At 44.8% G+C, this 13,496-nt stretch overlaps 1 protein-coding gene across 1 annotated transcript in view; it reads right to left on the bottom strand.

Moving 5' to 3' along the window:
- Positions 1–13,123, bottom strand: part of Hydin (HYDIN axonemal central pair apparatus protein) — a 307,836-nt gene extending 294,713 nt beyond the window's left edge. The window contains exons 1-3 of the mRNA XM_021171126.1: positions 12,974–13,123; positions 11,178–11,303; positions 2,150–2,269 (exon numbers count right to left, since the gene is read on the bottom strand). Of these exons, the coding sequence (XP_021026785.1) occupies positions 2,150–2,269; positions 11,178–11,303; positions 12,974–13,081 (354 nt within the window). The 5' untranslated portion in view covers positions 13,082–13,123. The remainder of the gene's footprint in view (positions 1–2,149; positions 2,270–11,177; positions 11,304–12,973) is intronic.
- Between the last annotated feature and the right edge of the window lie 373 nt (positions 13,124–13,496).

The raw sequence follows: 13,496 nt of genomic DNA, 5'->3' as shown, positions 1-13,496 counted from the left end.
CCCCCCCCCCCCCCCCCGCCCCTCCCCGCTACCCCTTCACTCCCAACATGGGCTCTCAAGACCATCCCCCAACACACCCCGGGACATGATGTGCCATTCCATTCTCACAATGGCTTTTGAGCTTTGACACAATTCCCTGGGCCACAGAGGAGGAAAGTGCGTCAGCTCCACACAGCCATGGGCATTGGAAGGGCTGATTCCACCCACCCTCTTCACGGGAACCTCAGCAAGAAGCAAGAACAAAAAGCAGACAGATAACCCTTAGCTGATCTCAGGGCAGCTTCAAGCAGTTTTGTTTGTTTAAGGTCTTAGCCTCTGCTCCCCTAGTCTTGCCCAGAGATATGTAGCTCTATCCCAGATTTAAGAAACACAATTACAAGGCAAAAGGGAGTGGTCAGGGGTGGAGTGTCTATACACACAGAAACATACACACAGACAGGCACACGCACAGCAGGGGAATGGTTTGCTTGGATTTTTCTGGTTTTAGAGACAAGATTTTCCTATGTAACTCAAATGGCCTCCATCACACGGTCCTCCTACGTCAGACTAGGACTGGGACCTTACCTGCTAAAGAGTATTTGTTAATGACTCAAAATGGGTAGGGGGAATGTGTAGATTTCATCTTCCACTTCTTGTTTAGGGTCAGGCAGAATTACCAAGGGACCTTTAGCCTAGTACCTCTTCATCCTTACCAGCCTGATAAAACCCCAAACAGTGTAAACCAGTAGTAAGAGGGGAAAGGGAAATTCTACATAAAAAAATGACTTGTTGGCAGCCCCATGTGAAAAGTCCTAATGTCTATATCATGTGACTCATCCCAAGGCCTGGCGATGTGACCCTGGTCACCTTCAGTTCTTTCTCATCTCTCTACCAAGCCTTGAGTTTCTGTCCTGAGCTTCTCTTGCTAATGACACTGTAGCCAGAGACAAAGGCGCTAACCCAGGCCATGTACCATTGTCCACAGAGTGGCTTTGCTGGCATTCAATCACCTTATTGATCTCTGAAAGGCATCGCTGAGTCCTTTAATGAGCTACTGCGCTGAATATACCTCCAAGCCTTCCTGCTCGCCTTGGTTCCTGCACAGACTTATCTCCTAGTTTTTCTTGTGGCTCAGCTCTCTGCGTCCATATTCCTCCATTCCTATTTGCCTTCCCCCTGGAGTTTAGGGCTGCACTGATGCTCTCCCTTCACACAGCATCTGGTTATTTCTGCACTCAACTGTGCTCAAAGCTTCCACACAACCCTTCTCCTGTTACTGCCAGGTGTCAAGGAAAGCCTCTGGCATAGAATTCTTTCCTTTGAAACAAACCTTAGTTTATCTTTAAAGAAGAAGACATAAGGCTGGGCAAGAAACCCTCAGTTGTAATTACAAAGGAACAGGGCATGGATACTGAGAGAAGCCTTCTGGACACAATCCCGAAGGCTGTTTCATATAACAGGGAGAAGACCACAAAAGGAGAGAGATTCACAAGGTAGAGAAGGTTTTTAGAAATACAATGTGAGGACTATGAGTATACATACTCACATTTGCTAGTCCTCTGAGCAGATAATCCCTTCAACTGGGGTAACGGGGTCTACAATTCAGAGGATGTCTGCACGAGTCTCGATGGAATCCTAGCCCAGCTGGTCAGACACAAGCACTCCCCGCCACTCATCAAATCCACACTTTTTGCACCTGAAGTTGGGGCGTGTAGCTGAAGAGATGGCTCAGCCGTTAAGAGCACTGGCTGCTCTTCCAAAGGACCTGACTTGGATTTTAAGCACTCTCATGGTGGCTCACAACCATCTGTAACTCCAGTTCTAGGAGATCTGACGCCTTCTTTGGGTCTCTGTTGGCCGTGTACATGCATACACGTAGGCAAAACACCCACATACATAAAATAAAAATAAATAAATAGTTTTTAAAAAGGAATTTAGAGCGCATGTTGGGAGCTTGCCATCTGTCGGGCACTGCCCTGGATGGTACAGGTAACAACAATCAGACCGAGCTTTGTGTTTCTGAAACTTGAAGTCAAAGAGCACGTTTGCACATTATTTCCCTATGTCCATCATGTTTAAAGAGGGTAGCTAAGACCCCGAAGAATCTAGCTTACTGAACCCTTCCTCCCATGTCCTGGAAAAGCTTGCCCATACCAGCGAACATACTTACTTTGTCGTTGTTCCTTAAAACCAATGGCACCTCATAGACTTCACAGGGAGAGTAGTTCTGGAATATGATTTCAGACGGAAAGGGCTGGAACAAGGCCTGATCCAAGTCAACTCTGGAAAACTGCAGTTGGGAGACAAAATTATGCATCCTATGGATTAGTGGTGAAGGTGACTAGGGTAAGTAATGCAAAGACCGATTAAAATAAAAAACACAAGGGCCACTCAAAAGGGGAATCATCATAATAGTTAAAATTAGTGAAACTGTATTAATCAACTTTACTACAAAAGAAGGTAGAAAATTTGGGAGCTGGCCCTGTCAGTATCGAGCTTACAGCACAAGCCTGAGGACCTGAGTTCTGATCCCAGGATCCACTTAAGAAGCCAGGCATGGTAGTGCATGCCTGTCATGCCAAGATTGGGGAGGCAAAAGCAGGTGGATCTCTGGAGCACACTGGCCATCCAGAATTGCCTATTCAGCTACTTTCAGAGAGCCTTAAAAAACAAGTTGGATGGTTTCTCAGAAGCAAGAGCTAAGGTTGACCTTGGGACTGCACTCTCCTGTGTGCAAACAGGCTCATGCACATACATGTGTACACACACACACACACACACACACAAAAATGTCTATTTAGTTTTCTGCTAAAACAGAAGATAAGTGAATAAGACTACTAACCCAGACTTTGAGATCCAAAACATGGTAAATGGGATCTTTTGAGCCAGTTACCCTATGATAATAACTCAAGAGTTTGATCAACAAAGATCTGCTCAGCCACACAGCTAACAAGATCACAAGGAATTGCTAGCTACAAGAGAAAGCAGATAGATGGGTGTTGAGAGCATGGTGGGTGGAGACAACTGGATCACACCTGCCTCCGTGCATTAGACTGGACAGGGCTGAGATATGTACTCTTGAACCTGCAGCAAGACTAGAGAGACAAGAGATTGGAGTTCCAATGCATGTCAAGGAAGATTAAGACTCTAATGGGCTTTGCTCTCATTGACCCATGGCTAGATGCCCCACAGAATAAGGATAGACTAGGTCTCCTCAGTCCTTGAGTGCTAGTGGTCATTGAAGTCTGGCACAAATAACCCGATCCCCTCTGAAAGGAGAGAGAGTCTCCGCAGGATCTGGATAATTTATGCCATCTCCCATTTGTGAAATTTTCCAGTGTACAACCAAGGATGCTTTGTAAGCTGCAACATATTTGCAGATTGTAATTCTATCAACCAGCTATAAATGCAAGGAAGCAGGATGCCATAAATGAAAGCCAGCTCGGACAAGAGGCAGTGGCAGCAGCGGTGTGACCCACTCTTTGAAAAAACAAGGCAGGGTCAGAAATGGTAAGGAAGCAAATGAAAATCCTACACCTTAGATACTAATAGGAACTCGAGGGCTGGGGGAGGGGGTCGCTGGGGGGACTCTGCAGAGGGGCCACCACTGAAGTGTTACTGGCATAGAGACGGCTTAAAAGGACATTCAGACCAAGAGGGCAGGTTGCGACAATAGAAAATTCAGAAGAGAAGTAAGATTGGCAGGCAACAGATCAAAAGGCCTAAAATGGGTGCATTTGGAACAAGTGGGGAGGAGGCATTAATGATAGATCAATGGCAGGGAGGTCTCTACAGCTGATGATGGAGACAAGGCAAACATACAGGAGGCCCTGTGAACTCAAGTTAGGTTAAAAAGAAATCCATACCTAGGTAGATAAGTGTTAAGCCATTGAAAGCAGGGGCAAAATGTGCAAGAGATGCAAACAGGAAAAGGAGAGGATGCTTTTGAAGCAAGAAACAAGAAGTGTTGACTGATAAACATAATTAACAAAGGGTAAAAGATATGAAAATAACATCATTCAAAGTCCAGAAAACAAGCCCAGGCCAGCTAGCCACCCAACCAAGCAAAGCCTTCTACAGAAATAATATTCTCTACCCTTGAAAACATCCTTAAACAAAGAAGTTAAAACATTTTTAGAAAGGCAAAAAATTATAATTTTAACAATTTTCAAAGGAAAACATTTAAGGGTGTTCTCAGAGAGGGGAAAATTATTTTAGATCTTCAGATGCAGGGGAAGGAGGGAAGGATGATGAAGGAGTAGGTGACTAGCAGGGCAATCTCAATGAACGTGGGCCAGACAGACAATAATAGTAAGAACTTGCTTATCAGTGGGATGTGTGCACCAGCTGGGCATCCCACAGCAGACCCAGGCTGGGCACAGCCTGATCATTCCCTGTACTACAGTGAGGTTCACTGAGTCCTTGGTTTCTCTCAGAGAGACTCCCAACATCATCATATGAGGGAAATTAAGCAGAAATGAAAGGGCGCATTCAACACCTCCACTCACAGAAAGGAAAAGCTAATCTACAGTGTGAAGGGAGGGTTAGTGATCTTTGGAGGAAAGAGGAGAGGCTGTGGTCCAAAAAATGGGCATAAGGAACCTTCCAGGGGGGCAGTAGCTATATGAACATGCTTACATCCATAATATATACAAATACACAGATGCAACACAAGTTTTTTTTAAACTATCCTTCCAAATACATACACAAGCTTATATGCTCTTCATAAAACTTCACAGAGAATCATGGAGAAGCGCCACCGTTCAAGGACATCACTCAGGGTTAACAGAGAAAACAGCAAGGCTAGGCAGAATCCCCTTCCTTCAAAGATGGGTAGCAATAACAATCATAACGATAATACATGTCTATACATATATATGTATATGTTATAATACTTGAGAAAGAAGAAGAAAAATATAACCAATGAAGAATTTTTAATTTTATGTGCGTGTGTGTGTGTGTGTGTGTGTGTGTGTGAGTGTGCATATATGTGTATGTCCTGGCTCACAGGCCAGAGGTCAATGTTGAGTGTCTTCCTCCATCACTCCCCAGGGTTTCCTACTGAAGCTGGACCAAGTGGGTAGACTGTCTGGCCAACGAGCTCCATTCATCCCCCTGCCTCTGCCTCCTCAGCTCTCGGCTACAGATGCATGTTACTGTACCTGGCTTTTACATGACTGTAGGGGATGGGAATTCAGGTCCCCAGGGCTTCCATGGCAACCACTTTACCCACTGAGCCATCTCCTCAGCTCTTGAATAAAGAACGTGTGTCAGAAGATTATTGCCAATGAGGAATGAAAATTCTATGTGTTTGTTCCTGTGGTGCTGGGGACTGGCCCTAGGCCTAGAGCAGGCTAGGCTAGTGCTCTACCCGTGACCTCAGCCCCACAAAGCAGTGAAAATCTCAACCATACCACTTCACCAAACTTTCAAATGTATCATAGGGAAACAGTTATCAAAAAGCACACATACACAAAAAATACTCAAGCATACAGGGGAAGCAGAGCAGCTAGAGGAGATGAAAGGACAATTTGCTTTCCAATAAACTCCGAGTTTCCAACGTGTCAAGTGTTCCTTTCCACGTGCTGAGCACAGTGTCGTGAACAGAGCCACCAACAGCCCTGTCCCCACAAGGCTGAGGTGTAACCCGGGCTTTACCCTTACTCGCCCTTCTTCTCACTGGGATGCCCTTTTCCAAATCTTTGCGTGAGACAGGCTTCAGACATCTGCCTAGCTCAGGGAGGCTTTGCCACACCCAGCTTCCTATGTAACTAACTAGGCAACCAATCGCCCCATTCTCTCATGAGAACTTCACACTTCGTGTGAAGAGGGGGGTCTTAGTTAGTTAGTTTGTTGTTGTTGTTGTTGTTTTAATTGCTGTGGCAAGACACCATGACCACAGCAACTCTTATAAAAGAAAACATTTCATTAGGCCTGGCTTACAGTTAGGAGGTTCAATCCATTATCGTCATGATGGGAAGCATGGCGGCATGCATGGCATGCAGACAGACACAGTGCTGGAGAAGTGGCTAAGAGTTCTACATCAGGATCCACAGGCAGCAGGAAGAGCATGCCACACTGGTCATCAACTCCCCCCCCCCCCCGCAAGTGCCATACTTCCTCAAACAGAGACACATCCACTCCAACAAGATCAGACCTCTTAAGAGTGCCAGTCCCTATAGCCCTATGGGGGGGGCATTTTTATTCAGACTACCCATAAGGAGTAAGAAGGAAGGGTAGTTAGGAGGTAATGGCCACATATCAGAGGAAAGAGAGGGAGACATGAGGAAGACAGGGTAGATGAAGTCAGGCCTTAGTTGGGTCCAGAGGTCAAGATTAGATTTTGTGAGAATAATAGAAGTCATTGGTAGTATTAAGTATGGAAGTAACATGATCTCATTTACATTTTAATTACATTTATAGTGTGTGTGTGTGTGTGTGTGAGATTTGTCATGGGGGCCTGACAATGGCTTGTGGGAGCTGGTTCTCTCCTACCTGAGAGTTGAACCAAGGTCATCGGGCTTGGTGGCAAGCTCCTTTACACACTGATCCCTCTTGCCAGTTTTGAACCTCACACATGCCATCCTATGGATTGCTGTAATGGAGGAATAAGATTGAAACAGAGAAGTAGAGGGTGGTGGTGGAGGAGAAGGCTCAGAGGATCAAGCACTTGTTACTCATTGGGCAGACATGGTATCGCCAGCACTCAGAAGGCAGAGAGAGAGAAGTGGTCCCAAGAATAAGCTGGCTGTCTAGACTAACTAAATCTGGGAGTTCTGGGTTCAAGAGAGAAGCCCTGCCTTGATGAATAAGTAAGGTGGGGAGTCAAGAACCCATGTCAATCTCTACATACATGAACACACATGTGCACATGCAATGCATACCACACATAAGGCACAGACATGGACATGTGTACCACACATACACATGCCAGAGAGAGAGAGAGAAAGAAGAAGAAGAAGAAGAAGAAGAAGAAGAAGAAGAAGAAGAAGAAGAAGAAGAAGAAAAAGAAGAAGAAAGAGGAGGAGGAGGGAGAGGAGGAAGGGAGAGGAGAGGAAGAGGGAGGGAAAGAGGGAGCGAGGGAGAGGGAGAGAGAGATCAGAGATAACTGAAGCTCTTGGAGAACAAGGTATGTAGTTACTATCTGCAGGAGGTAAAAGGCAAAAGAAGAAACACAGCCTTTGAGAGGCTTGAATCTGCATTTGGATCTCCAACATAACACGTTTGAGCATGAGATATAAATATGAAGATCAGACTCAAAACATGTGGGCTAGAAATGGAACAGAGGAAACAACACAGTTGCCTAGCAGACGGGAGGCACCCCCACCCCCACCCCGTGCACCTCTCCAGCACCGGCAACATTAAATACGTAAATAACAAACAATAGAAGAGAATCAAAGATGCCATTCCCCTAGAAAGGGTCACCTAAGGTACAGTTTCTTAACCTGTGGGTCGTGACCTCATATGTGGGGTCACGTAACTGAATATTGGGGGTCATGGAAAACTTGTGCTCAGTAAAAGTTTTCTGAGCACAGGACCCCAAATTAATTCAAAATCAAATGCATAATGAACCCAAGGTGTCTCAGGCAGCAATGGCCTGTGCTGTACCTCGTGACTTTACTGCAGCCTCAGCTCTAAACACGCCACACATACTAATGAGATGGATGCACATGTGTCACACCGTGGCTGCTGTTATACCTTGCTAAAACAACAAAGGCGGCCTAAAAACACTATTCTACTACGCTATGAATTACAATGCCTTTATTGGGCATACAGTGTTTTCTGTCCCTTTAGAAATAGTTACTTACAGAAAAGGAAGACCTGTAATATTTTCTTGCAATATGACTCCTCAGCACAGAATTAGTGCCTTTCTGAACCGGACTGCGTGATTTTAAAATCTGTCTTTCTGTTGCTGATTTGAGTCTCATTTAAAAAAATAGTTAAATGAATTTTGGCTTAGAATTCATATAGAATTTCCAGCAGTTTTTGAATGGCCCTAAACAGGTCTCTGCCATCTTGTGTTTCATATTTCTGAAAAGCGGCATCTGAACACGGGGGATTATGATACCAAAATCTCAATCAGCTCTGAAAAAGGTTGATGATGCTCTCCATCCACAGTGTATTTAACCAAGATTAATTCTTAATGAAAAATAAGCAAGCACAGCCATCTCATTAGCATGCAAATTTGCTTCCATATTTAATAAACGATTAAAATTGGGGGCCAGCAAGATGGCTTAATGGGTAAAGGCCCTTGTTGCCAAGTCTGGGATCTACGTCTGACTTCAGGGACCCACACGTTGGAAGGAGAGAGCCGACTCCCACCAGTTGCCCTCTGACCTCCACACACGTGCTGTGGTATTTATTAGGCATGCACATGTGCACACACAATAAATAAATAAGATGCAATAAAAATTAAAGGAAATGATAAAATGGCAAATGCTTGTTTTATAAGTCATTCTTTATCATTTATTATCAGATATTTGTTTTGTATACCTATCTTTTCTAAAAGTATTTGATTAAAAAAATTTTTTTTAGTATGTGGAAAGGGACACAGTGTGTGTGTGTGTGTGTGTGTGTGTGTGTGTGTGTGTGTGTGTCTGATGTTTGCTTGCATGTGCATGGCACATGTGTAGACACGAGAAGAAATTCTGGGGTATCAGTTCTTGTCTTCCACCGTGTTTCCGGCAGAGGGGGTTGCTGGTTTGTTCATGTATGTTCCAAGTTAGCTGGACCATGGCTTCTGGGGACCATTGTGTCTCTGCTCCTAACCCCAGTAGGAACACTGGGAATATAGACTGTGCTACCATGCCTGCCTTTACATGGGCACTGGGAACTAGAACTCGGGTCCTCATGGTTGTGCTGCAAGCATGTTACTCACAGAGCCATCTCCCCGGGTCTGTTTCACAGATCTATCTTCTATGCCTACATGAGCATGGTCAACTTAATATTTTTTCAGACAAAAGGGGTCACATGTCAGAAAGCATGTTTCAGAGGCTCTGATCTAGGAATGAATTTAGGAGAGAGGGAGGAGAGTTTCAGGGAAAGAAGGAATATTCCAGAAGTAAAGATGGATAAAAGCAGTCAGTGTAATCGATCCTACACTGATGGATTACAAGGTTCACAAGGGAGACATGGCTTCAGATGACTGGAGCTGAGCAGAGTCCACTGGACTGGACTTAAGCGAGGCAGACGCAGAAGGCAAAGGAAGGGACAGGGAGGACAGCCTGCTCGGTGTCATTTCAATGAAGCAGAAGAGCACAAAGTGAAAACTGGGTTGGAGAGGGACCGCCAGCAGAAGAGGGGCAGACAAGGAAGGCCCGATGGATACATCCATAATTGATGCTCCTGAAGCGGGAGAACCCTCAGAGGAACATCAAAACGGCTGAAATGTTAGGAAAGAGACTTCCCGCAGATAAAACAAGGAACATGGTGACATGGGAAAACCCAAGTCACGTCTGAGCAAAGTCCTGAGCGTGAATGAAGGGCACACTGTCCAAGTGTGCAGACTGGAATGTGGCTGTGCCCGTGGGGGTGAGGGCTGAGCCAGCCTTTGAGCCTCCGTGAGCATCATCTGATGCCTGGAGATCATGAAGTAAAATAGCCATGGAGCTGTTGAAGGGAAAACCCCCAACTTTAGAATTGGGTGGGGAAGAAACCTGCAGTTAAATTAAGAGGGCCATATGCAAACAGGATCAGGGACATGGAAACCAGATCTGTAAGTTCATCTAGAAGGAGTTAAAGAGGCTGATGGCCCTGGCCTCTCTCCAGAGAGATGGTTCAAACCCAGAGCACACACGGAAATAACCAAGAGGGCTGAAGGGAGTGAGAGGGAATATAAGGCAACCGGGTGGGTACTCTAGTCCTTCACAGCAGGGCTCAGTGCAGCTCACTAAACAGGGCTACCTTAACCTTACCAGTCTGCTCTGCCAGTCCCTTGGAAGAGAGGAAAGAAACCAAAGGAGGAGAAGGAGGAGGAGGAGGAGGAGGAGGAGGAGGAGTCAGCTTTGGGAAACGCTGTTCCTGCTCAGAGGCAAAGGTGCTTGATGTGGGGGAAATGCCACCAGCAAATAAAGAGAGCAATGCTAAGAACTGTGGGACCCTGTAGGTCCTAAGACAGTAGGAACAAAGGCTTCAGAGACCCGGTCCCATGGGGAATGTAGCTCAGACAACTCAGGAGGAGCTGGGATTTTGAGGGGGCCACCTGCAGTAGTCCAATCAGTGGAGACTCATAATTAAAAAGTAGGAAATAAGATCTTTAAAAACAACAATTAGTTTTAATTTTATGTGTATGAGTGTTTTGCCTGCATGTGTGTATGTGAACTATGTGTGTGCAATGTCTGCAGAGGTCAGAAGAGGGCAGGGGATCTCTGGAACTGTAGATGGTTATGAGCCACCTTGTGGGTGCCAAGAAGTGAACCTGTTTCTGCAAAAGAAATAAGTACTCTTAACTGCTGGGCCATCTCTTCAGTCCCAAGTTCTTCTTTTTTTCTTTTTCTTCTAAATAACTATTTGCCCCTAAAGGCGAGAACATATAGCCTAACACTAAAATACAAAAATATGAAACATCACTATTTTTCAGTCTGAACGTTTCTTGGAAATGGGCCAAAACCAGGCAGCAGATGCCCTTTGCCTCTCTCCTTTCTTTATTCATGGGCAGTCCAGGTAAGGAAGGATGGCTTGTGACTCGAAGGACATAACCTAATCCGGCTTGGCTGATATACACCTTGGAATTACTCAGCCTGTAAACAGTTGTATCAAATGCTGATCAGAAGTAACTAAGTAGGGAGTAGAATTAGTCAAAAGTGATTTTAAGTAAGGTTGGCTTTTATTAAGTATAATGACTTTACTGCCATGTCATAGAGATCAACAGATAGGAAGGGAAGCAACATGGGATGGGATTGGTTAGCCCAGAAACACTACTTTCTACTTCACATCTGTTGTTCTGGATGCTGACACGGTCTATGTTCAGTTTGATGTGCTTTTTAAAAAGACTGTATTTTGGTTTTTAATTTCGTGCATATGGGGTAGGGGGTGCAATGCCTGCAGAGGCCAGAAGAGGGCATTAGACCTCTTGGAGCTGAAGTTACAGGCAGTTGGGAGCCGCCTGACATGGTGGATGCTGGGAACTGAATCTGGGTCCTCTACAGGAGCCGCAATCCCTCTTAACCACAGAGCCATCTCTCCAGCCTTTGATGTACCTTTTGATGTGTTGTTTCTCCCATATCTAAGAGTTCCGTGATCTGCGGTCGACATATAATTCTTGTACTTGCCAATTTCTGCTCCGTGGTGAGGGACATCTCCTTCAGGAACTCTGAGGGTGTCAGCTGGAATGCAAATAAGAGACCCGTTCAAACGTGGCTAAGCTGAGGAAGTGTTCCCCTAAGCACCGGCAATGAATAATTTGTGTGTGCAGCTTTCAGGATAATTGTGGGATGCCACTGAGTTCCCTTATAAAATATTGACGGTAACTAAATTATACAAGAGAAATCCCATGCACTCCTGAGGTCTTTGTACAGCAACAGAAAGCGACATATACGAGCACATCTCTTTTGGTTTGGAAGGAAGCACACAATGGAACCCTAGAGAAAATGAGTCAAGGAACTGCACAAGAATCTGTTCAAAGAACAACCCCCCCCCCCAAAAAAAAAAAACCCAAACCAACCAACCAGACAAAAACAGGCCAGACAAGCATAGCACGGGAGTGCTTAAGGAGACTACATCATGACTGAGTTAATTTTTCTAATTAGAGCTAGAGGTATAAGCCGATCACTTAGAAACGTGTGACATGTTCAGAAGCAAGCTCTGTGTCGGGTCTGGATCTTGCAGCCAATCACGATCACACACCTGAATCAGATGCTTCAGTACTTACCGATTTTATGAGAAAATACATGTATTTGGTCACTTAGATAAGACTAGCCCCGCAGAGATTAGCTACCCCATGCCTGTCACTGTTGTGCACTGGTTGTTGTTCTAGAAAGTTCTTGTTGTTCCAGGCCTACTTTTCGTGAGAGGAAGGATGTGATCATTAGCAGAGTGGAAGCCAAGGCTGATTATTAACAGCTCGGGGCACATAACTCGGCTCATCTGGGTTTTAGTCTAGAACTCGTCAATAACGACCGAGCTCTGGAACTGAGCACACCCAAATGAAGAGTCATTTCTAACATAGCTTTCAACTTGGCTTTAACTTCTCTTTGACCGGAATACAGATGAGAGTAACTGGGTTATTGAGAGGTAGGTAGTGTCATTGCCAGCATCAGGCCGTTTTTGTAACTGGTTTCTACAGCATGTGGTTCATAATCTAGTCCCTAGCGCATCCTTGTTTTCATGTTAGAAATCTTTATTTTAAAAGACACCTTTTTATTTTCTCAGACACTTTTTAAAAAAAAATGCTCTGTGTTCTAAAAAATATATTAAAAAAACTTCTTGCCAATGCACGAGTAACAGATTATTACGATGAACCTTGTGGGAATCTGTCATTTGACTGTAACTGAATGGTAGTTCACGGGGCTCTACCTACCACCCAGAGAGGTTTAGTAAGCTTATTCACACAGTTCCATGATTTGGGTGTGTCCCTGCAAGTATCAGAGCTAGTGGATGAATGAATGCTTCTCTTGGAGGTTAGCTCCCTTCTCTCCACACGTGGGTGCTTTAGGCATGGAGCCATTACCAGCACCGGACTTCCCAAGCTCCACAACCGCAAGATAAAACAACCCTTTCCAAGGTGTCCAGTTTCTAACTTTCTGCTACAGGCACAGAAAATGGACTAAGACGGAAACTCTTACTGTAATTGATTACCCAATGCAACCCTGCCCTGTGAAGTACATATGCAATATAAGAACTTCTCTGGCTGTGGGAGGCGTTTATGCGCTCCAACATGCTAGAGGCTGGCATGATATCAATCAGCGATTCTCTAATATCCTGGAAGAACAAAAGCAGCATCATTGCAAGGATACTGCGCTAAGCATCTTAACGTAGAAACTCTATGGTACCTTACCATCCGGTTCACTTCCTCCTCTGTGACCACCTTCGGGCTCATGGGTGGTAAGACTTTGCTCTGCAGTCCTGAGATTACTTTGGCCATCTTCCGATGCACGGCCCCCATGGACTCCTCAAGCCTTTTATTTGTCTGTTTGAAATATTTTCTTTGCTCACCTAAGGATAAGGAAATCAGAGTAGATACCTGTTACTTCCTGCATATGGGCCATACATTTTTTTAAACATGTTGTGGTGTTTTGTCTGGATGTATATCTGTGCACCATATCCATGCAGTGCCCACAGAGGCTATAACAGAGCCTTGGATCCCCTGGAACTGAAGTCGCAGATGGTTATTAGCTACCATGTAGGTACTGGATCTGAACCTGAATCCTATAGAAGAATACCTGTTGTCCCTAACCACTGAGCTATCTCTTTCCAGCTCCAGCTCATACATTATTTATAGGTTTGTCATACATGGGAAAGCTTAGAAAATCATATTTAAAATTTTATGTCAAATGTTTGGAATAAAAGCACATTAAACA

The sequence above is a fragment of the Mus caroli genome, chromosome 8, assembly GCF_900094665.2.
Source record: "Mus caroli chromosome 8, CAROLI_EIJ_v1.1, whole genome shotgun sequence".
Classification (NCBI taxonomy): domain Eukaryota; kingdom Metazoa; phylum Chordata; class Mammalia; order Rodentia; family Muridae; genus Mus; species Mus caroli.
Note: the sequence above shows the minus strand (reverse complement) of the source record. Positions and strands in the feature narration are given on the sequence as shown.